General features: G+C 33.8%; 1 protein-coding gene across 2 annotated transcripts in view; it reads right to left on the bottom strand.

The window, feature by feature from the left end:
* The window catches only part of EDIL3 (EGF like repeats and discoidin domains 3), a 416261-nt gene that overhangs the window by 281403 nt on the left and 107053 nt on the right, over positions 1–27805 (bottom strand). For both annotated transcript variants that reach the window (XM_079143471.1, XM_079143470.1), the window contains exon 2: positions 14196–14324. In XM_079143471.1, the coding sequence (XP_078999597.1) occupies positions 14196–14324 (129 nt within the window). The remainder of the gene's footprint in view (positions 1–14195; positions 14325–27805) is intronic.

Genomic DNA, 27805 nt, shown 5'->3' with positions numbered 1-27805 from the left:
ATTAACAAGTAAAATCTTACCATGAAAGGAATTTTGAAGAAACACTGGACAAACTTTTCTATTATAATCAATGAATATGGACACTTCTGAATAATATATTATTTATGGATATAGCTTACTATTTTTAACTAACCCGTTAGTGAATACTAGTTGGATGGATTCCATGGTTCCTCTCACAAATGAGGTTTGAATAAATTATCAGATTCCATTTGAATTATGGTAGAAATATGAAACAAGAACATATTATGAAATCATTTCATTAAATAGACACCCACAATCCTAACAAAACATATTCTTTTTGGGTAATTTAAGATTGTTAAATGATTTATTTATACCCTTGCTTATTTTTAATGATGTGCATCTTAAACATATTGAATAATACTACACTTCTGCCTTCTCCTGTGAGAGTTACCTTCTTGCTTTAATAAAGTTACCATAGTGGAGATTGAGTCAAACTTCTAATGTCTTACATCAAGTAGCACAAGACAGAAAAATGACTGAATCATGTGCCTTGGCAGAGGCAGCCTTGAACATCCTTGCTCATCACCATTATCTTGAGGTGGAAAGTAAGAAGAATAAAGATTGAAAAGCTACTCTAACTCCCCTAAGATCATCTAATGAAAAATGTGATTTGTAAACTAAAAAAAAAAAAAAAAAAAAAAAAAAATCAAACCGTAGTTTATTAAGTAAATAGTCATTAAAATAGAAGGAATAGGGTTGTTTAGAGTTAAATACTGAATATTTCACCTGTTCTCAGATATAAATAAGATAAAATTTCAATAGTTTTAATAACTAAAAGGTGACTAACTATAGACACGAAATCATTTCATTGCAAAATCATGGCCTACTTGTGTGTGTGGGTGTGTGTGTCTGCATGTGTATGTGATCACAAGCATTTAATATCAAACATTATTTACCACTTTTAAAATTTATGAAGCTTTCTTAGTAAAACATCATTTTATAATATTTATATTCCAAAGAGGAATTCAGAGATTTTAAGATGACTTTGAAATTATGACTTTCTAAAATATAGACTCACATATTTGGCTTAATTAAAATATCTTTGAAAGACAAAAGATGAAGGGAAATAAAGTGGGAAGAAAATAATTTTGAGAGATGAGATATTTCTGTTGGATCTGATTCCTTTTGGGCCAAGGGAATTATTTTCTTCGTGTGGTTTTAATTCATCCCAAGGACATTAACTATAAAAGATAAAACACAGTCTCTGTTTGCCTACATAGAATTTGACTAATCTAATGTGCCCCTGACTTATTCAGCACTGACTTAATGACTGCTATAGAGGATTTTTTCTGCCCATTAAAATGAGAGCTAAAATTAAATGCTTTCTTTTCAGAATCATTAGGGCCTTCTTTAAAAGAAAATAGTCAGTGTATCCGCATTCAGGTGTTAATCAAATGACATTGACAGTGTAATTTCCTTATGTGCCAAACTTGTCTCCCTAGGCTAAATTTTTCCTTAATTGGAATGTCCTTAAAGAACTCAATTGATACAAAAGTGGAAGGGTCTAACTTTAAGACAATGGAATTAAATAAAGGTGCAGGGCTATCCAGGGAGGGTCCATGCCTCATTTTTTCTTGTCTTTTAGGTTGTTTTCTTTAGGGCTCCAGCTATAGCTTAGTAGTGGAACATATGCCTAGTTTGCACTAGGCCCTGGGTTCCAACTCCAGTATTGTGAAATAAATGAGTAAATAAATAATTTTCAAGTTGCGAATGCATGTTATTAATTTCTATTCTTCCAAACCTTCAAAAAACAGTGAAGGAAACAGCCTGTTCAGAAAATAGGATGCTGCAACTTTTAAAAATAAAATTTAAAACCCAAAGCATATTTAAAGGTCACAGTACAAACTGAAACAAAAAAATCTAGATAGTGTTAAAAATTTCCAGCACATGGAACTCATAGTCTCCCAAAAGAACATGTCACATCTCTCTCCCAGATCCGGAAAACAATGGAATAATGTGTCTCTTTCTTCGACATGCCAGTCTTTCAAATTTATTTGGACAGCTATCATATCCCCCATCATTCTTTTCTTAACTAATATACACATCCTCACTTAATTTTATATATCATGATTTTATATGTCCTGGTCATCATTTCGATTGACCTACTCTTGAAAAATTCAAATTTTTAAGTTGTTTTAAAGTATGGTTACAGGAATGAAAACAGTACTACAGAGGAGCTCTACGTAGCCCAAAATATAATTTGTGTTCATACCTGTCATGTTGAGGCTGCTCTATTACAATTAGCAATTAAACATGATGCACAATAAAAGAGTAACAATTAGTTTCTTTTCTGTCTTTCCTTGGGTTTCATGGACCAATTCCCAGAGCACTGGGTATTGGTAATCTTGTCCCCTTCCTACCTGGGTGCAAGTTGGGGGAGGTGGGAGAAAGTAGGGGATGAGGAGGTCATTCTTGGGGGAAGGTGGAAGGACAAATGAATGGCATGCAGTAATGTCATATTAAATACAGAGAATAATCAGAAACTATTTTGAAAATTTATACTCCAATAAAATAGAAAATCTTGAAGACATCAACAAATTTCTAGAGACATATGACCTACCCAAATTGAATCAGCAGGTCATAGAAAATTTAAACCGATCAATTTCAAGCAATGAACTTGAAGATGCCTTCAAAAGCCAACCAAGAAAACTCTAGGACCAGATGGATTCTCTACCAAGTTCTACTAGACCTTCAAAGAAGAACTAACACCAATCCTCCTTAAATTATTCCATAAAATAGAAAAGGAGGGAACCCTTCCAAATTCATTCTATGAAGTTAGTATCACCTTCCTTCTAAAATCAGAAAAAGACACATCAAGGAAAGAAAACTTCACACCAATATCCATGATGAATACAGATGCAAAAATTCTTAATAAAATACTGGCAAGTCACATAAAAAAAATAATGTCAAAGGTACTTTGACAATGGGAAAGGGTTGTAAAATTTGAAGTGAAGGAAAGCCTTGAAGATAATCTTCTAATCTTCCAGCAAAATATCTAGTTTGCATGTATTTCATGTATAGTTGACAAAAGTCCACAGACAGGAAAAGCACACATTTGTTCTAACTAAACATTGTCCTTAATATCCAAGACTAGGTGACCATCTAGCTGAATAAAAATATTTGGTGGCTTTTCATGGGATTTTCCACATGGGCTGACATTTCTAGTTTTAAAAGGGTCTCCTGAAAACTGTCTTTAAACTTTTATAGTTGTTCCTTCTAATAATTATTTTCTATTTAGAAACTGGAAGTTAGAAATCAGTCCTGATTTCAGTCAATGAGCCACATTCAGCCCTTTTCAGCTCAATTACTTATTAGGCCAAGTCCTCTTGAAAACAATTGCAATAATTAATGGATTGAAAAGTAGACTTATCTTGGAGGCAGAATAAAAATGCAGGAGAACAAAAGTACAATTTCAACAATTTAATCCTCAAAAGAAAAGCCTGAGGTAGTACTTAAAAATTGCCCCAAATATTGTTCAGTTGAGATTTGTGTGTTTTGTTTATATAATGATTATATGCCTCAATAATGTATTATTAAGAGAGGTTATGAAATCATGTCTCTGGAATAATTTTGGTAATAACAAAGAAAGCTGTATTATGGGAACTATTCATGGAGATGCCTAGAGGGTCTATAACTCTTTGAAAACTACCTTCTTGGTCCCAATTCTTCCCATAAACACCGTATATTTTAACCTACCACTAATACTAATTCTTCCTGAAAGTTCCTGCCCTGCCTATCTGTGTGCTTTTAAACATTTTGTTTTGCTTACAATATTCCCATTGAATAACTTGCACTATGGAAGTACATTTCTGTTTCAGAATATCTCAAAAGTCACCTCAGCCATAAAATCTGGTCTCTAGGACTAGAGGTGATCTTTTCTCCACTTTATATTCAACACTTTGTTACCCTCTTATTATTTTCTGCATTGTGTAATGATTATTGATGTGTCTGTTTTTATTCTTTCTCAACTGTAAGTATCCCAAGGGTAGACTCTTCATCTCTGAGTTATTAAGAAAGGATAGATTACTCTTTGGGGTGAAGAAAAGCCATTCTGGGAAGCTCAATACACATTTGTTAAATGGAAGATCCTAGTGGTTCCCTTGTCCCTGTGATTCTATCTTTCTGCAAAGCCACAAAGAGTTTATTGTTTATCTATCCCATACAAGAATTTAATATTAATATGTTGTCATAAATTACAACTTGGTATTTATTATTCCTTTATAGGATTTCTGTTCTACAATCTTATAAAGAAAAATCAGTTCATAAGTTTTTTGCACTAAGCATAAGGAAAGCTATATTACTAAAGAGATGCTTCCTAATTATGCAAGCATTAATTCTATTACTCATAAATTCCAAATAATAAAATATAGGGTTCTCTTTCCCCCTACCAAATGAGGTGATTTGTTAAATTATATGTTGAAGAAGTTTTATTTTTTTTTTAAACTCAAAAGCTGACAACTAAATTATCCCTAGTTTGTATAGTCAAGCAAATTGCAGAAAAAAATTCTGACATAAAAATAATAGGTCAGGATTTATTGGACATTTCAATAATGTTATTAGTGACTGACATGATGGAAGAATATTCAGGACTTAGATGTTTGATTTCTGCATGTAACTTTTGAATTGTATATAAAGTTTAATTATTCATACTACTCAATAACTTCTAGATTGCACTATAAATTAGGGATTGTTCTAAGAATGTTACATTATATTGATTTAATGATTTTGCACAAAATTCTTTTCAAGTTGATACTGTTGCTGTATTTTTACAGATGAGGAAACTGAGACACAGAAAGATTAAGTAACTTGCCTAGTCACAGACATAGTAGAGTTTTCCCTTGGTATCCAAGGTTCCCCTGGAAATAACAAAATGTGGAGATGTTCAAGTTCTTTATATAAAATAGCATAGTATTTTCAGTTACAAGGCACAAAGAATTTTGTGGCTAGGCACATTGATATCCTTTAAATAACTTCTAAATTACTAATACTTATTACAAGGCAAATCCTATGTAAATGATTGTCATAGTGTATTTTTAAATATTTTATTAGTTGTTGATGAACCTTCATTTTATGTATTTACTTACATTCGGTGCTGAGAAGTGAGCCCAGTGCCTCACATGTACTAGGCAAGAGCTCTACCACTGAGCCACGACCCAAGCCCTCATACTTAAAGAACAATAACAAGACAAAATCTGTACATGTTCAGTGCAGTTGCAATTTTTAAAAAGTATTTTCTTTCTGTATTTGTTTGAATCCATGGAAAGTGCAAACTGTGGACCAACTGCAAAGAAGAATAGAAGAGCCAAGATGTGAACACAGTCTGGCTAGATTCTTAACCACAACACCACAATGAATTCCTTTAGAAATGGGTTCCTCTAGATCGCTACAAACTACAGAATTCCAAAAGAATATGTGATAAGAATATGTGATAAGTGATTAAATGTATGACGATAATGATGATGATGATGAAAATGATGATGGTGATTTTCAGGTTCAATTACTATTTCAAAGCATCTGTTTCCATGTGTGTAATTTGAAGACAATCACTGTATTGCAGAGAAAGCACTGGACAAAAACTCAGATTTTACACTTTCTTCCATTGAGCAATGATCTACGACCTTGGGCTACTCATTACATTTGTCATAAAATCACTTTCCCATTTCACTCTGAAATTGGTATTAGCTCACCTGTTTATATACTGTGTGTGTGTGTGTATGATAGTACACTACAAATACACAAGGCAGTATTAAAAAAGGATTAAGTACATGGCAATCTGGTGATCGGTAAATTGCATAGAAAGACCATATGCCCACACCTTTCATACTCCTCACTTGATGCCTGACAACCACCCAGTTGGTTGTGAGGTAAGACTCGATGACAGTTTTGGGTAGGAAATCTTATGGAGAGTAATGCTATAGGACTTCCATAGTTGAACAATTAATGAGTTCTGACCTTTGAAGCCAGAGGCTATTCAATGATGAACCTCAATTTATCTATTACTTGGGAAGGCAAAGCCATTGATTAAATGAGGTTGAGTTGACATGTAAAGTGTCTGACTTATTCTTGAAAATGTTAGTAATTTATAGAACAATGAGTTCTATACCCAATGGTTCCCTGTGATTTGAATGAAGCACTTGGGCTTATTTTTGCAATGAAAACCTCAACAGATTAAAAACATTGTAGGACTTTATCAACATGTGAAGAAGATACTAACTGTTAGGTGAAATTTGTTTTATTTTCTGTATTAGTACTTAAGAAAACAGATATCCCTTTATTGGTTCTATCTTTCACTGAGGTACTTATGTCACTGTATTTTAGTTCCCAAGCTTTGATAGAAATAAGAGATAATAAATATCAATTGTTGTCCACTCTAAAGTATAGCTTGATTAATTTTATATTAAAAATATAAAAATATGTTCTGAAACTGATTCAGCCCAAATTCTCTCTCATTATGATTCCTGTAAAACTTATGGATTGCCACTGTACTTTAAGTGATATGGATTACAGAACTCTTCTTCATATAAATACTTTGATATATGTTGGATAATAAATTTTCTAAGAGCATAAAGTCACCTTGAGTTGTCCTCTGGTTTGCCTTTAGCTTTAGGAAATGTGGCAAATAAACTTCTGCAAACATCTACTTTAAACCCCTTGATACAGGATTCATGCCTTGATTTTTATTTCAGTAATGCTTTATTCTAGTAATTTCTTGTAACAAATAGCACAATTTTAGAACACAGTAGGTACCAATAAGATAGTGTTGAATGCTACAGAAGTTTCTAAAATTTTCAATTTGTCAAAATACTTTTAATGAATTCTTAATGCTTTGTCTCTTTTTCTTCATTTCTTCTTCTGAGTCATCATTGCATGCTTCTGAAGAGGAAAGCAGATTCTGTCACTCATCCAATAGCCTTCCCTTCCCATCAGGGTGATATCAATCATCTTCCCACTGCTGGCCTTCTATCTAGTTATCCTGAGCCTCTCCAAAACCTAGATGCTCTAGAATGTTTTAAGTTTTGATTAAATGTCTTTCCTCTCTTAGAGGTTTTAATTTTAAAGAACTGTCCTTTCCTTGCAGTTTTTATCAATCAAACTAGACTATACAGATGCCTAGTTTTAGTCTGTTCTTTCAAAATGATTTATGCCTATAATGATAAATTATTTAAGGGACAATAAAAGGAGATAGAATCTTTACATGTTATTTTAAAGATACATTTGATAACATTCTTTTCTTGGAGACAGGGTCTCACTATGTTTCCCACACTGACCTCCAACTATATGGCTCTGGTAGTGTTGAATTCATCTTTCCAGAACTTACCATAATGAGAGGTATTCTTCAAGGACTGAAATAATTTCTCAAAATCTGTTAGCCATAGAAGATTGCGCTTATGGTAGCTTACAAAAGGAGCCATGAATCCCTCCCGTACTCCCATTCTTACCTTTGCAATATGAAATGGCATATCCTCCCACTAAAATTTTTGTTAGCTACTGTGACACAGCTGAGATTTGAAAAGTGCTTGTAATTAGGATTTGGTATTTCTTCCTACTTGGGTCCTTATCTCTGCCACATGTAAGGATTTTGCAATCTAGTAGAGATGGATTGAGCCATTTTCTACTACCCAGCACCCAGTGAATCATTAAGCTGACCTGGCTGACACAGGATTGAGAGCACTAAAGATCTACAGGTGTCCCAGATAAGGACACTCACTTAACTATCTCATAGAATTGTGAGATAGTCATTCATTGCATCATAAAAATTTGCAATTCTTCATTAAGTAGAAAAAGCTTAATGATACATATACAATATCATTTCATATATAAAAGTATATATTAATCAGAAAGTTATACTCTCAGAATAAAAGAACAGTTGTATATGTGGTATACATCAAATATTTTAATTTTCTTACATTGCTTTTGCTACAAATAAAACTTTTACCACAAACTGGTTCCTGTGCTTCAACTGGGCAAGATTAGCTTTCTGTGCTCAATAATTTTTAAAGTTCTCTGATGTCCTACTTTTCCCCCTGTGAGTTAATACATAATTACTAGAAATTAGAATTGCAAACTAAAAAATTATAATCATTGTATTTAATAAATTAGAAATGCTCTAAAATCAATAAGCTAATGAGTTATAAGCTATGTTACAGAAATTTTATACATATAAAACAAAATTCCTTTTCTGTAGTATAGACAAAATGAACACAAAAATCATGCAATAAATTATTGTCTCTTAACTGTGTAATTCTATCATTTCTATAAACATATTTCATTGTCTTATTTTTTGGAAAGTAAGTAAATATAATTTTAAAAATAATTCTCTTTAGTTCTAGTCAACTGAGAAATCTCTTAGCAATCTTCTAGGGCTAGCAGATTTTGAGAAATTATTTCAGTGCAGGAAGAATAGCTCTCATTATGATAATTTCTAGAAAGATGGATTCAATCATGAGTTATCCTTCCTTAGTCCAAGAAGTAATCTTAAGGGGGAAGAAAATCTGACAAGTACTCATAATTTCACCTACCATATGAATAATTGAAATTTACCGAATGCTTCATTTGGTAACCAAACTCTGGAAACGTAAAAATAGCCTCATGACACCCAAGAGATTTATTTAAGTTTGTTAACTTTCTGATATTTAATGATCACTAACAAGAAGTGTTTGAGACAGACTGTTAACACTACTTGATATTCTGACACTGATCATTTTTAAAAGATAAACATGAATAGGGTTCACAAGACAGTCAAATGTAGTCAATCTGTAATTTTACTTCCAATTTGTTCAATAGTCTTTATGTTTCTGAGGTGAGAATAATCATTTTTTTTATAATGAAATGGGAGCAGAGGAATAGCTTAGAGGTCATGAGATTGAAAAGTCACAAATTTAATAGAATCTGCGAAATAGGTTTGGATAGAATAAGATAGAATGTAGGAAAGACTAGAACAAGATAAAGTATCTTCATGTTTATTTATTTATTTACTGAAAATGAGAAAACTGCTCAGAAGCCAGTGTGGTTACAGAGAAGATACAGAAGCAAAAAGATATAAATAAAGTGATATACTGACTTCATTTCTTTATTAAACTATTCTCAACAATACAGGGCCTCTTAATTTTTTTCCAAAAGTGATGATACATTACTACCAAATTCCAAAGTTTACATCCCTGATTTCAAGACTGATATGTTTAATAGGTTAAATGTATACTAATTACTAGTAAATTTCTCTGAGACATCTAACAGCTATTTTCAGAAGAAAACAACTTAATTCTTATGTATAATTTCTGAACCATAATGACATTAGAGTCTTCAGTTTTAAAGGAAAAACACTCCTTGGTCCAAATTCCCCTCTCAGTTAACTGTTCTCTCTCCCCATTCCTATCTCAGTATTCATCTCAAAACTTTTTTTTAGTTTTATTCTGTTTAAATGTTAACTTCTCAGTCTTTCAAGCATTACCTTCTCTCTCTTTGAGATTCATGAAGATAGAGACTATTAGTTTTTAGGGGTTATGTCCTCAGTGCCAAGAATAGAAGCTGGCACACAGTAACTATTAAAACATTTGATGGAATGAGTGAATAAACAAATACATTGATGAATGTTTATTTTAAATATTTACAAATTTCCTGACTCTTCTATGCACCAATAATGCTTATTTTGCTCTTCTCCACAATATAGGATACTATCACTTACTCCTTGAAACATTCTTTGCTGCCTTCTTTTTCTTGCACTGACTACTCTTTCTCAGAAGTTTTGAAATATGGCTTCAACTTTCTCTACCTGTTGAACAAAAATTAATGATTTTCTTATCTGTTTTCTTTCCTAGGTGTATTATTTTTAAAATATTCTATTTCTGGGCAGACTGAATTTCAATAACCTTCCATATAATTATCACTTCCAAATCCATGCTCTACTTCTTAGATAATGTTTTGCTAATTCTTCAAATTCAAAGTGTGAGACACTGAATTTACATTCTGCCTTTCAAACTTGTAGAACTTAGTAAGTGGCACCGAGGTGCTTAGATCAGAAAACAGGGTGCTTTTCCTTTGTTGCTCCTTTCTCTGAATCCCTTTACTTTAGTATCCGATAAACAACGAATAACTGTCAACTATACCCTCTAAATGCTCAGAGACACTCTCCTCCCAAACATCCTCAGGTTTGTACCATACCCAGGCCAATGCTGCCCTGCTCTGTTGCAATCACCCTCAAATGATCCCTCTGTTTTATCTGCTTTAGTTTGTTTTTCATATTGCAGCAACAGTGATATTTCTAAAAAACAAATGATCTCTGTTGCCCTTTACACTAAATTGAAATTTATAAAGAAATCATGCAAAATTGTAGAATCTGCCTTTTGTCACCATCCCCAGAACACTGCTAATCACCATATCTCACCCTTTTAAGCTCCAGTTGCAATGAGTTTCTTTGAGTTCATGGCATTATGATTTTTCATATCTCTTGTTTTTCTACATATCTTTTCTTTTGTCTGGGTTATTTTCAGCTTCCTATCCATTTAATTGGAATTATTTTTTTTTAGGATTATGTCTTGATGTTCTTTTTCATCTGGTACTCATGAAATTCCTGACACTTAATTCAAGATAGGGGACCTGTTTTATATTCTCATGACTCAATATACTTCTACCACAACACTTACCCTTCTTATCTATCTGTCTTCTATTTTTCCAACTGAACAGCAATTCCTGCAAATTTCTTTACCATACATCCCCAGCATTCAAGTAACTACTACTTAGTATGTACTCAATAAATGTTAGCTTAAGAACAAAAGTAAACTAAGATTTTTATGTGCTTATTTATTTATTTATTTTTGATGATGGTGGGGATGGAATCCCAAGCCATACACATGCTGAGCATGTGTTCTACCACTAAACTACATCCCTGAGATTTTATGTTTTTTTTTTTTAAAAGAATGAACACTTATTTTGTTCTCTTTGATTGCACTAAGGCATCTGTATTTGAATTGTAAGAGTTTGTATTTTTTATTAGTTTCCTGGATTATCACACAACGTCATGACTACCAAGATTTCTGTTTATGATATCTAAAATATTCACTGGCAATGGAAATTTGCTGTATGAAATGAATGTGTGAATACTGGGTTCCAAACACCACAGTGCTGTCTAAGCATGTGAATAGGTAACTGAAAAGTAATTTGGGGTTTGGCCACTGGAGGTCAGTCCTAAGGTGCCCTGGAAAGAGAGGCAACATCCAGTGCTCATCTGTACCTGTATAATGCTGACACATTCAAGGATGTGAAACAGGTGAAGTTTTTATTTTTATTTTTTTGTTGTTGTTGTTGTCGTTGTTTTGCTTTGTTTTTCTGTTTTGGGGGTTTTTCTTTTTGTTTGCTCTCGAAGAAATTTTCCTACTGGCTTTGCTGATATCAGAAGTGAGTTTTAATAACTCTAAAAGGCTGGGCACACTGAGATATGTGGTTATGTGTTTGAGGAATGCTTGTGTGGGAGACAGAAATACAGAGAGACGGTGAAGGAAAGTGGATATTGGAGTACATAGAAGTATCCAAAAGAAAAAAAAATGAAGTATTCAAAATAAAATCCAAAGAAAAGCAATGTGGTCTGAGGAATGAAGTTCACAAAACTGAGCAAGCCAATTTGGCTTACTCTAAGAATGTAAATGATGAAAGGACTGATTGCAAAAGCTGTGAAGCATTTTGTGCTTATTTGACAAAATTGTGCAAAACTGTATATATTAAGATTTCTTTTGAAGCAAGCAGTATCAACTTAAAACAAGGCTAGTCCAAAGTATTAAGGTTGGAGGTGAAATATTGAAGGAAGGTTTTTTTTTCTCTAAGCCTGCATTTGAAACTCTCCTTTTCAGATGAACTGCAGTGAAGAAGTTTATGTTTAACTAGAGAATGAACAGGGTAAATATAATTTTAAAAATTGAGACCCAAACCTAAATTCTTCTAAGCAAATATGAATAAAGTTCTTTTCTTGCCTTTGGAAATTAAACAGGACATTTAGAACTTCATGTGATCACAAAATTTATGTGGTTTGAAAAGGATAGAAGAAACTTTGGACACGAAGAAATGTCTATCTTTGGTGTATTAATGAGTAAATAAAGCAATGAGAACAGTTTACCTCTTCTGTTTTTTAAGATATGACCTTAAAACTCCCAGTTTCTTGTATAAAATCTCACTATACTCTGTTTTCTGCATTGGTGCTACTTAACAGCAGAGAAACAGTGACTACAAAAGTTTCTGGAAAGTGGTTGATCTTCAAATTGAAAAAGCAAAATGGGCTCTAAGAATCTAATGTCCAAGTATTTGGTCCCAATAATTAGTTTTAAAAATATGAAGAAACCTAAGGTAGGGTAGATACTAAAAATATTATTGCTAAATATTTTGATTCAATAAATATGCAGTATTCTCTTAATTTTGCAATAAAATATGGACTTGAGAAAGAGGGTATAGAAAGATAAGTAAGATAATGTGTCTGTTCTATAGAGGTATCTAACACCAAAATTGTTTTTCATTTCCCCTTATATCCTGACACTTCAAAACAATTTTAAATAGCAAAGTTTACATAAAAACTACAGACTTTTTAATTTTTAAGATTCTTGTTTTCTATTATTTTAATGTTATAACATCTGTATGTGAAATTAGAGTTAATACAACTACTATGCTATGTTATATGTTAAATAATAGTGGAAATGCTAACTGAACATATTTATTCCAAGAACACCTATGGAAGGGGGCTGTTGCATGGAGCATATCAAACCAATAATGTCTGACTATCAGAGGTCTTTTAATAACATATAATAATAAATCTGATTTAAATTTAATTCTGTAGCCATCTAAGTGCCCAAAGGCTCAGTGAATGAAATGAAATGTAGCAGTGTTCTTAGTTTTCAAAATGTTACTGTCCATGAAACCTCTCTTCTAACAAAATTATAAATATTGAATTCATGTTTAAAAATATGGCCCAGAATATTCAAGTATTTACTTAAAATTCTGTGAAGATGCCATTTTCTTAATTATTTAAACACATGTGTCACTGATTCCATATTTTTTTCTCAAAGTACAGACAAAAACATAGACTACAAATTTAAGACTTGCAATTTGTGGTTGATGAGCTTAAAATATAATACCAAGATTTAATTCTATTCATGTAGTCAGAGTAGGAATATTTATAGCTATAATTTCCTTCAGAAATACACACTTTTCTAAGGATATGATTTTCATTTTGGTTCTGAAAATCAAATGTATATACTTGGAGATGGGGGTCAAAGTTTTTATAGCATTTTTATTTCTGTAGCACTGTGTCAAATTCCCTAAAAAACCATGAGTTAATGAAAATCTTAAAGGAGAATTATTTTTGAAGTGAATTAAATGAATAAAGTACCTTTCAGCAATAATTTAATTAATTTTTACAGGTACCAATGTTAACATCGAAAAATACAAGAAAAATACATTTTAAAAATAAGTTTTTCAAACTTAATTATAATATTATCTTTAATCAGAGGAAAAAATCTCCCTACCAGTTTATGGAGTGTCAAATTGTTTTAAAGTATACAATTTCCCTAATAGGGAGCTATTTGGAAATTCTAAAAGTTACCCTAAATCCATAACTATACATATCAATGAAGTACCTCACAGATTAAAATAAAACATTTTGAAATGCAATCAGTGACTCTAATCAATTTTTGCAAAGCAAAGTTTTTGAAGAGATCTGAAGAGTAATGCAGTTAGAATATTGTCTTCTTTTATTTTTCTTTATATTCTTAGAAATATAATATGTATTTATATTCTAAGAAAAGTATTTAGAACAGCTTCAAAGTACTGGTGCATATTAACAAGGCCTATGAAACACTAATTTATTTATAATAACTAACTTGAAAAGTTACCTTGGAAATTAGTTATTAAATTTGAGAATAAAAAGTTAACATTAATATTAGTAATATAAGGATTGTGTTATATTAAATTATTATTTATAGTCTTAATAACCAAAAACATAAAAAATGATTTACTTAGAATGCCATTAATAGAAATATACTTTAAATTAAACTGGACATAATAAAACTGAGAGTCCAACAGACAAGTAAACCACACCACAGTCTAACACAGAATCTTCGAAACACACCAGCCAAATTTATCAATCATTCATGAAAACTAAGAGGATAACTACTGAAATGCTTAAATCTTGCACTTACCAACCTCCACAACACTAGAACAGTTGGGATCTGTGAAGCCATCTGGACAGTCACAGGAAAAGGAATCATCAGCCAACCCTGACAAACAGATGCCTCCATTCTCACATGGATTGGGATTACAGATATCACCTGAGGAATAAAGGAACAGAGATTGACTTTTTGTGTTGGGGCAAGGGGTCTTGGCACTGAAACACATTCACTCACATAACCCACTGATGTTCCTTGGCAGTCACTGTAGGATCTAGATTTACATATGATGTCTGCAAGATCAATTTGAAACTGTGTGCTTTTAAGACAAATGGTACGTAACACAGGAAAAATAATACTACATAATACAAGTATTGCAGATGAAAGTTATTAATTCAGTTTGGGTTTTCTTCATCATGTGTAAAAGAAACATTGTTTAATTTATTTTAAAAAGGTTAATGTGAATATGTTGGGTAGACTGGATTCATAATAACTGTAACAAGTACCCTCTGAATTCATACACTTAGCTCTGTAACCCTAATTCCTTGCATCAAAATAGTAGAATTTATTTCTGGATATTGAGAAGCTGGACTTGTCCACATGAGCTACACTGGCTAATATTATCTTAACAGAGGTTTGAAAAAGCACATGAAAAAATAAAAAAGAAGGGAGACCAGTAGATTCATGGAAGGAAGGAGGTGAAAGAAAGGGAAGGAATGGAATTATGAACAAAACCAAATAACACTATGGGAAGGTATGGATATATAACAATGATGCCTACTAATATGTATACTTATAACTCACCAATAAAATTTTAAAGAAAAAAAGCACATGAAAGTTTCCATTTCCTTTTTTGGAACCTCACCATTGTCACGAGTAACCATTCAGGTTAGCTTGCTTGAAAGAAGTGGTAGAAACATGGAAGAATAAGATAGAAACTGCTATAGAGAAATTAGTTGCACAATAAGAAATACCTACTATATGTAGCCATGGCTTTGGTAGGAGGTTGCAGATGGAATCTGGAAGAATGGTGAGGAATGCCCACAGGGGGCCAGAAAAAGTGGTTACTGATGTCATGTAGTGAGAAGCAATTGGTAATGGTGTCGTCTGATGTAACTTGTGGGATAGAAAATGTACCCAGTGAACTATTGTATATAAGTAATGAGAGCCTCCTGACACACCCAACATAGCACCGATTATGTTTGGAGTGAAAAGCAGGCTTCAGACAGAATCAGTGTGCTTTACTACAGAGGACTTGAATCAGATTCCTAGAAGCCCCTTCGGTTTTGAAGGGTGCTGGTGTGAGTACCACCTCCTGGACTAAAAGAAAATGAGGCTTTTCTAAATTCAGAAAAGCACCTGGGCCCTAACATCATGCTAGTAGATATTTCTTAGGAACTGTATTCCCTCAGAAGAGTCTTCCCAACAAAGAGTTACTTCAGTTTTCTTCAAATTAACGACATTAATATTTTAGAAAAAAACAAAATGGAAGTTGAAACTTTTGTCAAAATTATAAAGCAGTTCATCAGCCACAGAAAGATGACCAACAAAAATAATACATTAGCACTGGAGCAGATATTAGAAAAGAGTAATAAATGCATGAGTACATGAACAAGTAAAATGATACAGTTTGGGACTGTCAATGTATTTTTAATGGTTGAGACATGAACTGCTTGCCTGAGAATGACTGAGAAAGTATAGAAATGTCTGATCAGAGAAATTAAAAATTACATTGTAATTTATAAGGAGTCAATGTTTTTAACATGCATTTGCTAATGGCTTGGTGAGATCACTATGTGAAGAGAGTTTCAGCATATTTCACAGAGGGCATTCTGAATGGGGAAGTTGGTGACAGTGAAGATATATCCATAGGCTTTCTATCTATTTATATGTGTGGCTGGCTAGCTAGCTGGCCACCTGACCATCCCTCCATTAGTCTACCCTTCTGTTCCCTGAGTATCTACTGAATGGGAGGTACTGAGGCAAGTGCTAAACATTCCAAACTAACAAATCCTTCACCCTGGAGAAGTACAGAGCATAGTAGGGAGAGTAAAAAAAATGCAGAAACAACTATATTATAGCACAGGGTCATAATACCTGTGTTTATTATACATGACTGAATGTGGGATCAATAGACACTTCAAAAGAGATTCACAACTGTGAGGTGGGGAAGAGAAGGAGAAAGTCTATACTCAACATCCCAGGCAGAGGGAATAATATATGCAAAGAAGAAAATCATGGTCAATCCAGGAACTTCACATAGACCACTACAGTTACGGCATAGGTGTGTATAAGGGACAGACAGTGATAAAGTAAAAATAAGGTGATATACAAACAGGATTTGTATGTATTGTCAAAAATTTTGGGATTTTCTTTAAGTGCTGAAAAGTCATAAAAGGAAAATGAGAAAGCACAGCACTACATCTGTGTTAAGGAATGACCACTCAAGGAGCAGCACTGCATTGGATTAGATGGAGGAAACAAACTGAGGACCAAAGAACAAAGCATTCATCTTTTGAAGTAAAAAATTATCAACATTGTTCTGACTCAACTTAGAGGCATCTATGGCAGTGAAAACAATAGAGGCATCATTTAATCCCAAAAACAGTTAATAAATGCTAGGCGGTGAAACAGAAACCGAAAATCCCCCCAAAATCACTGCTGACCTGCTAAGTAATGAAACTAAGAGCACAAGTATTATTGTTGAGATTTTCCTGGTAGAGTCACCACCAGTTTATATGTGAGATCATGCCTGTCTGCCTTGATGTGAGCAGCACAGCTCTGCAGCCAGACTGACAATACTGCCCTCACTAACTCCCAATAGCACATGAAGATGAGCACTAACCCCCCCAAATAATTTTTCAGTGTCAACCATAATCCTATATATTTTCCATATTACCATAGAGAGTTCTACATTCCCCAGACCAGGATCTGTTGCTACAGCAATGTCCACAGGGATAAGGCAAGTTGTAGTGCTTGTATTGATTTATTTATGCTGACAGAAGCAGTATCTATGGGAGAAAGACAAAATCCAAACAGTGTTCTAGAGGCTTTCTGGCATACCAGCTTGTATTTACATATTTATTCAAAATCAAGAAGCTCTGATCCAGATTCCACCCTCTCCTGCAGTCATTTCCTGCATAGTGCACTTACTGGTGCTGGTATACAGTCCTGACATGCCCAGGGCTATGTGGGGTTGGCATTTCTTGTCCCATTGATTATTTGATCATTCTGCAGAATTTTTGGTATTGTAAGAAAACTTTCTTGCCACCCATCCTGTCCTTTCTAGATAATAATACTAAATCTAGTTAGTCTTCTACTAACTAGAAGGTGTGTGTGTTAGTCATATAATGCCTCTGTGGTCAAAATGAGACAGAACAGTTTAACTCTCATTACATCTTATAGATGCTAGCTGTTGTTTAGCTGACCTGTTTTTCTCTTTTGTCTTTGTACTTTTTGTTCATCCTTTTTTTGCTTATGTCTACTCATTTCTAATACAGTAAAAGACTTGTGAACATTCATTTATGAGAGAAAAAGTTATATGCACTTTTATGTACAACATGATGTTTTAGAGTATATATACCTTGTGGAATGACTAAATCTAGCTGATTAATATAATCATTAACCCACAGTTACCACTTCTGTGGTGAGAACACTTTACATACATTCTGTTAGAATTTTTCAAGAATACATTGTTAGCCAAGTGTGGTGGCATATGCCTATAATCCCAGCAACTGGGGAGGCTGAAACAAGAGGATTGTAAGTTAGAGACCAGCCTCAACAGCTTAGAGAGGCACTAAGCAACTTAGTGAGACAGTCTCGAAATAAAAAATAACATTAAAAGGACTGGGAATGTGGCCTAGTGGTTAAGTGCCCCTGGGTCCAATACCTGATACTAAAAATAAAACAAACAAAATAAAACAAAAATGTATTGTTAATTGTAGTAACCATGGTCTTTCTTATCACCACTATTTATATAGTGTCTTTTTGAAAGGGAGAAAAGATATGATAGATTTGACCAAAATGACATTGTGACCAAATTGAATGGGGCATTGAAGGACAAGAAATCTAGGTTGATTTCTATAGTGCTTATCTACCTGACAAAATGTATACCAGTTAATATATCTTTATAAGGATATATAGCAGGTTCAGTTTTAAAGAGTATTTTATTTGAGAAGCCTATAGAACACCCCAAATAAAATATTCAAAAAAGCTATTGAATATGCACATGTAGAATTGGAGAGGTTTTGCTTTAATTTCTTAAGTATGAATGTTAATACCAAATGTCAGTGGGAGTCTTTACAGGAAAGGGAGGAGAGATCAGGAAGGGAGAGAGAGAACTTCAGACACAGCAAGAAGTATGTGAGAAAAAGAAGGAAGATTCTTCAGAAAGAAATTAGTTTGGGGTCCTTTCCTCTTCAACATAAACATTCAGTTTATTCAAAGGAGGTCTGGAATGTCAAGGTCTGCCTGAGATGAATGAAGTCCTCACATGTAAAGGTGTTTAGGTGGATAACAGCTGCATAAAGCAATATTCTGGCTTTGGACAAAGTAGAGGATAGATAACACAAACTCACAAAATACACCTAGAGTAATCACAGGTTCTGCGTGGAATATGTTTCTCTCTGCCCAGTTAATAACAGCATTCCTATGTCTGTTGAGTTCTCCAGGAAGTAAATGCTAAGATGAAGTTAAAAGTGTAAATAGTTTATAAGAAGTGATGGCCATGAATGATAAAATATAGGCAGGAGAAATCTTCATCTTGTGATACAGATCTGCCACCTCTGAGAAGAAATTAAGGAAAAGGGTCAGGGATGATAGAAATAAGGTTGAACAGGAAGAGCCTCCATCCACAAGGCAGACATGACAAAGTCTTAGCCAATTCAGCAGGAAGCTCCAGAGCAAAGATTCTCTTTAAAGGAGTCCTTGGAAGACAGGAATGGCCAGGCATGCGCCCCCTTGCCACATACAATGATTGGCTGGAAGCAGTCCCAGCAGAGTGAGACTCTAAATTTCAAGTGGGATTCCAAAGTTCTGCATAAGGAGACTGTCAGTTCTCACAACTGCTCGTAACTGGAAAGCATTTTTTTTTTCTTAAACGGAAGTTGAAGCAGCTCACCTCAATGGGTACCATCATGCTCTTCACTCTTAAAGCTGTCTGGTTTGGATAAGTGATGTAATTTTATGTCTCATGCTATTATTTTCTGTACACAGTCATTATCCCAGTGGGTGACACAGATGTGGGCTGATACCTTCAGAGAAAACAAGCTCTCCCTGGCTGGAGTTTGAAGTCCAATTAAAATACACTGTAGGGACTTCTGATTCCCTGTAATTCAAATTAATCTAAGGAAGTATCAACTCAGGAGAGAAATCCTGATTCAAATGCAATAAACTCCTGGACTGCAATGATTTTCTCTATCTGTTTGTTTCCTAGTAGGTATGTTGGTAGAGTTTTAAAGCTATAATGGCAACCAGTACAAGGCAGCTTCAATAAAGTAAAATACAGCAATACAAGATTTCAAGGTTCTTTATCCCACTGTCAGCAATCTCTTAAAATACACCTCTGCATATTGTAATCTGTGCAGCATTATACCTTGATGTTTCTTGGCTGCCTGGCTTTACCTGCTTTAGATTAGGACAGATGTGTTTAATTTTATTCTAACTATGTTTTATGGTTCCATCTGCAGTTTATGGCAGACTCAGGCAAATTAAGCTGATGCCGGTTTCCCTTTTGGCAATAGAATGAAGCAATTATTTTTCCCAGGGGCAAGAAATCATTGCAGGCTAAATTTAGCTTACTGTTTGCCTGCTTTTTCCACCCACTCTCCAGGGTTCTGAACAGACTGGATGATCTGCATATATTCAGTGTTGACGTCATTCTTCTTACTGACCTACTACTTGTTGCCAGTCAACTCATGCTTAAAGGTGGTTCATTTCATCTCATCATCTATTTGCAATTCAAGATCTTTTATTCCGGATAGCAAAGTGTGTAAGTACCTATAAAATATCATGTATTACTGCAGAAGCCAATATGAAGCAAATAAAATCCCTAAAATCTTTACCTTCATTATTGTAGTTGTGCTTTTTCTGGGAACTCAAAATATATATATGCAACTTCTAATTCCATCTGAATAGGAAAATTCTATAATAGTTGTACTCCAGGAATCAGTTGGGCAAGACAGCTAATTTATTTCACTGACATTAAGCTCTCAGATGGTTTGTTTTCAGGCATTTGATATGTTAGTGTCTCTCCAGTTCACATATCAGAGAATCACTGATTCATTCATCATACATTCATGTGCCAGGCACCAGAGTAGGCACCAAAAGCACAGCTGAGATAAAGCACATAAGCTCCCTGCACTTGTAAGAATTTATATTAAAGTGCAGGAAAAGTAAATAGGCAAATTTTGCCCACTGCAATAAGAGAGGAAGGAAACAGGCCAATAAGAAGACAGTACATAGAACTGGTTACCTAACAGTCAATTAAGAACTTCATTTGAGGTGAAAATTGAAGGATAAGCACGAACCAGCAATGTTAAACTAAGGAAGAGTGTTTTAGTCAAGAGAACAGAGAATGCTTAGCTCATGTTCTAGGCAAGAGAGTGATGACATCAGGGAACAGAGAGGAGGCCAGCATATCTGCACAATAGTAAGGAAATACCATTAAATGTTTATTGTCAGCAACTGAGTTTAATAGAAACTGATATGTAATATTGACCAAATTATATTGTTGTTTTATGAGCATGAGCAAATATGTGACAACAAATCTCACCATTATGTACAACTAACTACAATGCACCAATAAAAAATATGAAGAAAAAAATCCCCCCTTTTATCTTCTGTAGTTCATGATAGTCAAGGGCAATTTGCTAAGTTTATTCTTTATATGTATTAAACATCTACTGAAAATAGATTAACATATATTTAAATATTAATGTACTTATACATTTATATTTTAAAATCTTTCTTACACATTAATGCAATTACATAATACTGTTAATGTGTTTCTGTGTTTAGAGAATCAAATTAATATTAACAATTTATTTGGATGAATGCAAGTTTCCTGTCTTCTCTGTTCCTTAGCAGTTCTGGCGGCTACTTGAAGTTGTCTGTACAATCATTTCTGACCTCTCCATTTCTGCAAACAAACCTATATACAGATGTAAATTAACAATTTAAAAATGGTAATATATCACTCACACATTTTACTTCACTGACCCAGCTCTTGTTTAATTACTTCAATACCTCTACAAACTAAATGATAAGGATATTAGCACACATATTTATATGCAGGGAAGTAAAACACAGAGATCATTTAAGTTCAAGTCCCACAACTATGACAACACAGGTTCGAGTATTACAGCCTCATCTACCACTTTTTGCTCTCAAATTGAACTTGGCAGCTATAATATCATTTCATTAAAGAGCAGAAAGGAAATAAAAGCTTTGCCTTCAATTGTACAAGTCAGAGTTTTGAAATATACACGGAGTGCTTGGCAACATGAGTCAACTCTAATACACAAGTGAGCAATAACTCTACTTAAAATGAGATAAAGTTCATGAGAATTTGCATACTCAAACTGGAAAAACTCATAGAAAATGTTAGCATCCATATAATTTACTGTCTATGAAACTGTGTGAACAAAACAAATGTCATTATTGAATCAACAATAGGACTCTCAATTTATGTTCTTGCCTCGAGAGAATGTAAGTGTTGAATGTTAAAATTTTAGTTGTGTACACTAATTATTTAACTCAGATTTTCATTTTAAAACTTTGTCTCATAAACTAAAGCTTCTGACTATGAACAATATATATTTCAAAAAAATTAATTTAAAGATGTGATCTGTCTCTTATCTTTATATCTGCTTTAAAATTAAATCCTAGCTAATATAACATATGATCCTGCAATTAAAGAAGAATAGAGAGGAAAATAAGATAAAAATTTCAATAGAAAGAAATGCATCTGCATTAATAGGATCTGCCATCTTAATAGTAAATCACTTCACCTTCCTATAATGAATGTCCATCCAATAATGCACTTCCATTTCCACAGAATCCATAGTCAGTCCTGGAAGACTCAAATCAGATACAAGAACAAAGAAACCGTTTAGACTAGAATGTCCTCAAAACCACACTTTGCTCATTTAAAGCAGATGTAACAGCTATTGCTCACATATTAGAGAATCACAGTTTGTCCCACTATTTATAAAGTCATTTTCGTTTTAGATAATTTTCTAAAAATTTCAAAATGCCAATGGCAAACCGGCCTGAAAAAATAATTAGAAGAAAGTCAGCAACAATTATTAAGTGATGACAATTTGAATTTTACATCTGATAACATAAGGTTTCAATCAAGGCCAACTGGATAAAAAGACAAAAATATTTTGGTCTCTAACATTTTGAAAGAGGATCTTCTAGTGTATGTTGTATTTTAAAAACACTCTGGAGAGTCCCTTAAAAATAACAGAACCTAGAATTTTTAGAAAGGAAAGGTACATTAGAGACGATCTAGCCCAGTGATTCTGAAACTTAGTCTCATTTTAGAATCACAGGGGAGCTTTTCAAATGCCTGATGCCCAGTTGGATTAAATCAGGACTATGGGTAGTGGAACCCAGCCCTCCACAGTTTTAAAAGTGCTCCCAAAGACTTTATTAAAGAAGAAAGAAAAAAAATAGAAGAAGGTGAGAAATGAAAAAAAGAAGACAAGGAGGGGCTGGGGGGATTTGACTCAGTTGGTAGCATGCTTGTCTTATAAGCATAAGGTCTTGGGTTCAATCCCAGCACCAAAAAAAAAAAAAAAAAAAAAAAAAAAAAAGGAGAATGAAGGATGGAAGTTAGTTTTTATTTTCCTACTTTCAATTGACAGAAAGGCAAATGAGGGAATGTATTTTTCTGATAAACTTTATTAGAAAGTATTCTTTATTATTTTCCTAACCATAAGTTAGGGAAAAAAGTCATTTGCAGAAATCTACAACTGGCAAATCACACATATGGGCACTCACAATGTGTAAACAAAAGAGCCACTATTTAATTAACATGTATTGAACCCCTATAACTTCAATTAGCTTAAATTTTATAAATATTCAGATAATTTAACCATCCAGTGGAATTTTCAAGGTTTTTAAAAATTAATTTATGTACTTGTTTATGGTACTGTAGACTGAACTGAGTAGTATTCTACCACTGAGCTATATCCCAGTCCTTTTTATTTTATTTTGAGACAGGAACTCACTAAGTTGTCCAGGACTGACCTCAAAATTGCAATCTTCCTGCCTCAGCCCTCCAAATCACTAGAATTACAGCTGTGCACCACCAGGTCTGCACCAAGTATTCTTAACTTGAATATTCCTACCTATGAGAAATATTTATGTAGTTATTATGTGATGCCATTAAATCATAATTGCATCACATACTATGGGGCCCACAGTGAACAAATACATGTTCTCAGGGTCTGATGAAAGGTCCAAATACTTCAACCAATAGTTACCACTGCATGTTAGGGCAAAAGCAACACAAGAAAGGGGCACCAAACTCAGAACTATGAGTTGGGGAGACTTCCCAGAGTCAGTGATCACCAGTTTGAGAACAGCATAACAGTATTACATGCTGATAAAATGAGCTATAAGGCTAGCTAAGGGCCAAGAAGTGTTTGTTTAGATTAAGGGTTTACTTTCCTTTGATGACCTGGATGAAGGCCCATTCATGGGAGTGTTGGGTATCCATTCCAGCCTACAGACAATTGAGGAAATGAGGGGAACAACATATCAGAATCAGTGATTCTTAATTTTTTCAAGTGTTAGACAAAAACATTTCAGCATGTTATGTGAAACACACCATTGAATTAAGGAAGTCAGGTGGGCCAGACTTCAAATCTTATTCTGCCACTTTGCTATTGTAGTTATTTTGTTCTGAATCTCTGTTGGCTTGTCTGAAAAATGACAATTGGTGAAAATCAAATGCCAAACATGTTACAAGTTTTAGCAAAGCTCTTGGCACATAAAGTATTCAATAAAAGTTATCAAAATTGATAAGAAGGTTGAGGGGAGATAAAGTTCAAAATGTATTCTAAATGGCAGAAAACTGTTGGTATGTTGGTGCTGATGAGAAGTAGCTATCATAAAAGAAAAGGTTATGGATAACTGTGTAGAAAAGGAATAGTCAGAAGGGTGAGGAATGTGGGGAAAAAAATGGATAGGTCTCAGACTACATACACATGAAAAGATTCAATTTGACTTAAAGGGACAAAATTTAAGAGAAAGTTTGGGCCTGAATTTGTATGTTTGTACCTGAGACATAAATGAAAGGACATCCCATCTGTCGTTCTCTGTGAGGTAGACAGCTGAAACTGTGAAGGGGTCAGAAGTTTGAAGTAATTAGATCATTGCCTGGAGAAAGAAAGGAAGGAAGGAAGGAAGGAAGGAAGGAAGGAAGGAAGGAAGGAAGGAAGGAAGGAAGGAAGGAAGGAAGGAAGGAAGGAAGGAGGGAAGGAAGGAAGGAAGGAAGGGAGAGAAAGACTAAAGGAAAGCATCGAAGGCTCTGCTGAATTGAGAGACAAGAATTGACAATGACATCACGTACTCAACAAATATCTGCTTGGAACTCAACAGCTGGGGTGGCGCAAAGACTGCTGGGCCTGATCCAGCCTTGGTGCTTTATCAGATAGGCATGGTAAGGATCAACAGAGCACAGGAATGATTTTCTGACTACTTTGGATTTGGGGTGGGGAAAAAAAAAAGCATGAGATGACTTACAAAATTATGTGCTTTTAAATTATATTTTTATAATGATGCAAAAATTATAAACAGTGAATTTTTTTTCCAGAAAATATTGCAGTTGCTCAGTTGACAGGAGAGGACAAAAGAATTTGGCTGCTATGTGTAAAGAATGCAGCACAATCATGTTGGTGTCACGAAGTCCATCAATCCCTGTCAAACACATAAACTCACATTGACTTTATAAAAACAATCAGGTGCTACAAAGATGAAATTCAATGCCATGTCCAACAGTGGATGTTCATTTTACAGTTTCTTCTTAGACCATGCATTCTGCTTTTTTCTAAGTGTGAAGTTGGTCATGCCCAATATAAAAGTAACCTCTGAGGAAAACATATCATACACAAATCAACTAACTTAATCACTTTTCAAGCACTGTAGGTCAAACAGAAAACAGGACATTTTGTTAATCACTAGATAAAGGTTCTATCAATTTTTGAGGAAAGATATGTCTAGTGAAAAATGACGGAAAAATAAAAATATTGCAGGATTTCTTTTCTATTTAGAATCTTTTTAAAAACTCCATAATTTAAGATACCAGTAGATGCATCAATTTCTGATTGTGGCATATAAAAGTTGAAGGAGTATCTTTGGCTGCTTTAAGTGCAGTCCCAACTACTTACTTCCAGGATGTTTAAAATGCCCTGTCCCCTCCCTACACAGTTTTGTAAACTGTGACACCAAATGTGACTCTATATATTTATTCATTTGGTAACTGGAGGAAACAAACACATCTCAAAAATTAAAAATGGCCATCTTCCCACAAAAAAAAAAAAATGAACATAAACACTTAGTCAAGTTACAGAATGGAACTTGTATTTAAAAAGTCAGATTTAGACCTGTGTAAGATTTTGTTAAAAGGGAATGAGTTTATATTGGCCTTTTGCAGCAAAATTTTTACATGAAGGCACTACTTTATAAAATAACTGAGCACAATCTCATTGGAGATACGCTCTAAAATTTCAGAATTTAAATTTCTTTGTCCACAGCCACAGCAGCCCTAGGTAACAGAAACATGAATCATTTCAATAGGGTGCCCCTCTGTAGATGTGTTTACTGATAAACATAAGACCAAATAAGCTCTTTATTTCTTTGAACAAACATGGAATCTGTTATCCAGATTTAATGGCTATATGGACAATGTATTTTCCTAATGTAAGGGAGTTTCTGACATAGAAAGACAACTGAGCAATTAACTCAGTGGTAGTCAAAAATTATGGGTGTTCTTGACACTCCAATTTGCATCTTTATGGGGACCAACATGACTGTAAAGAGGGAAGTAAAGTGACCTTTCTTCTGGAGTTCCTGACGCCTTAATGGAACCCCATTTAGAATATTAGTGCTTTTCTACTATGTAGACCTGGGAAATCTTTGGAAGTGGGACTTTGCTACCCTTTTGACCTACTAAACAGAAATGTGAGTTGCTCAAAGGAAGTCGTTAAGCACAGAAATGGACAACTATTTTCCAGAGCCTGGATGCATTCAAAACCCATTGCCTCCATCCTATTAGTAGTCTCTATGTGAGACTGCACAGATATTAAGTCTCTTTAACCCTCCTGTTCTTGTTTTTGTGAGAATTTGATACTCACCAGCTCCTTCCCAATCCCTGACCCAGCCCTGAGCAGAAAGGAGAGGGTTTTAAGCAGGCATATTCCAAAGCAGAACCCAGCACCACTTTTTCTCTGACCATGTGGCTTGCAACTGCTTTTTTTTTTTCAATTGTAAAGGATGTTTTAAGCAACAGTCAATGATGCATCCTCTCTGTAAAACCACCAAAAAAAAAAAAAGCCATCTCATTCATAACAGCAAAATAATTCATCATTAAAAATGTGAGAGCATTTTGACATACAATAATAACATTTCAGACACAGATATGAATACCATTTTAATCTGGTGACCTATTTTTTCACCTAATTTTTATTTTACATTGTCATTAACTTAAGCTATGTTGCATATAAAGGTGCTCGGAACATCAACATTTTTCCCTAAGTTTTTAGGGAAAAATAACAATGACATCTCTCTTTTATTTCACATCTAAGATGATTCAACCACTATTATTGTTGGGAAAAAATTAAGAAATTGTCTGTATTCACAGTGTTTGAATCCTATCAACATAATTCAGGAGCCTATACTATTAATCATCACTTCACACTGTTCTATTTTTAAATTTAACATTTTCTCTAATTCTAAAAATATTATGTGCTCATAGTAAACAGTTCAGACAATAAATAACAGAAAACAGAAAGCACAAGTTCTCTATAATTTCAGTCCTTAGATACAAGCATTACTAATTTGAATTATATCCCATAAAACCTTGCCTTCTTTAGTTCTATTAATTCTAATCAAATATTTTCAACTATAAAAGAAATGAAGACACACCTTTATTACCTGAACTTTGACTATCCCCTTTTCCTACTTTTCATTCTCTCACCCTATAAATAGCCCTTGCATATTTATTTATATATAAATACTTTCATGTCTACTTACTGTAAGTAGACAGAAATACCTTACTGTCCTATACCTCCATTTCTTTCTTTACCACATATTTCTCAAGTTGTCAGCATAGATATTTCATTTTGCTTAGCAGGCACGTGGTTTCCAAAAATATGAGTACACTGTAATTTATATGCAGTTATATACTATTGAACATTTAAGAGGTTTCAAATTTTCCTATCCCCAAACATCAAAAATCAATCACACTTCTACAAACATTTCTGTGAACTTTAACTCATACTGGAAATATAAATAGAGAAATGGACATGTGTTTCAAATAATTTTATTAATACTGTCTAATAACCTTTTGGAAATATTATTCCAATTTAAAATACTACTAATAATGTATCACTTTTTTATGTTTGGAGGTATTG

This window comes from Sciurus vulgaris, assembly GCF_902686455.1.
Source record: "Sciurus vulgaris genome assembly, chromosome: 6".
NCBI classification, from domain to species: domain Eukaryota; kingdom Metazoa; phylum Chordata; class Mammalia; order Rodentia; family Sciuridae; genus Sciurus; species Sciurus vulgaris.
Note: the sequence above shows the minus strand (reverse complement) of the source record. Positions and strands in the feature narration are given on the sequence as shown.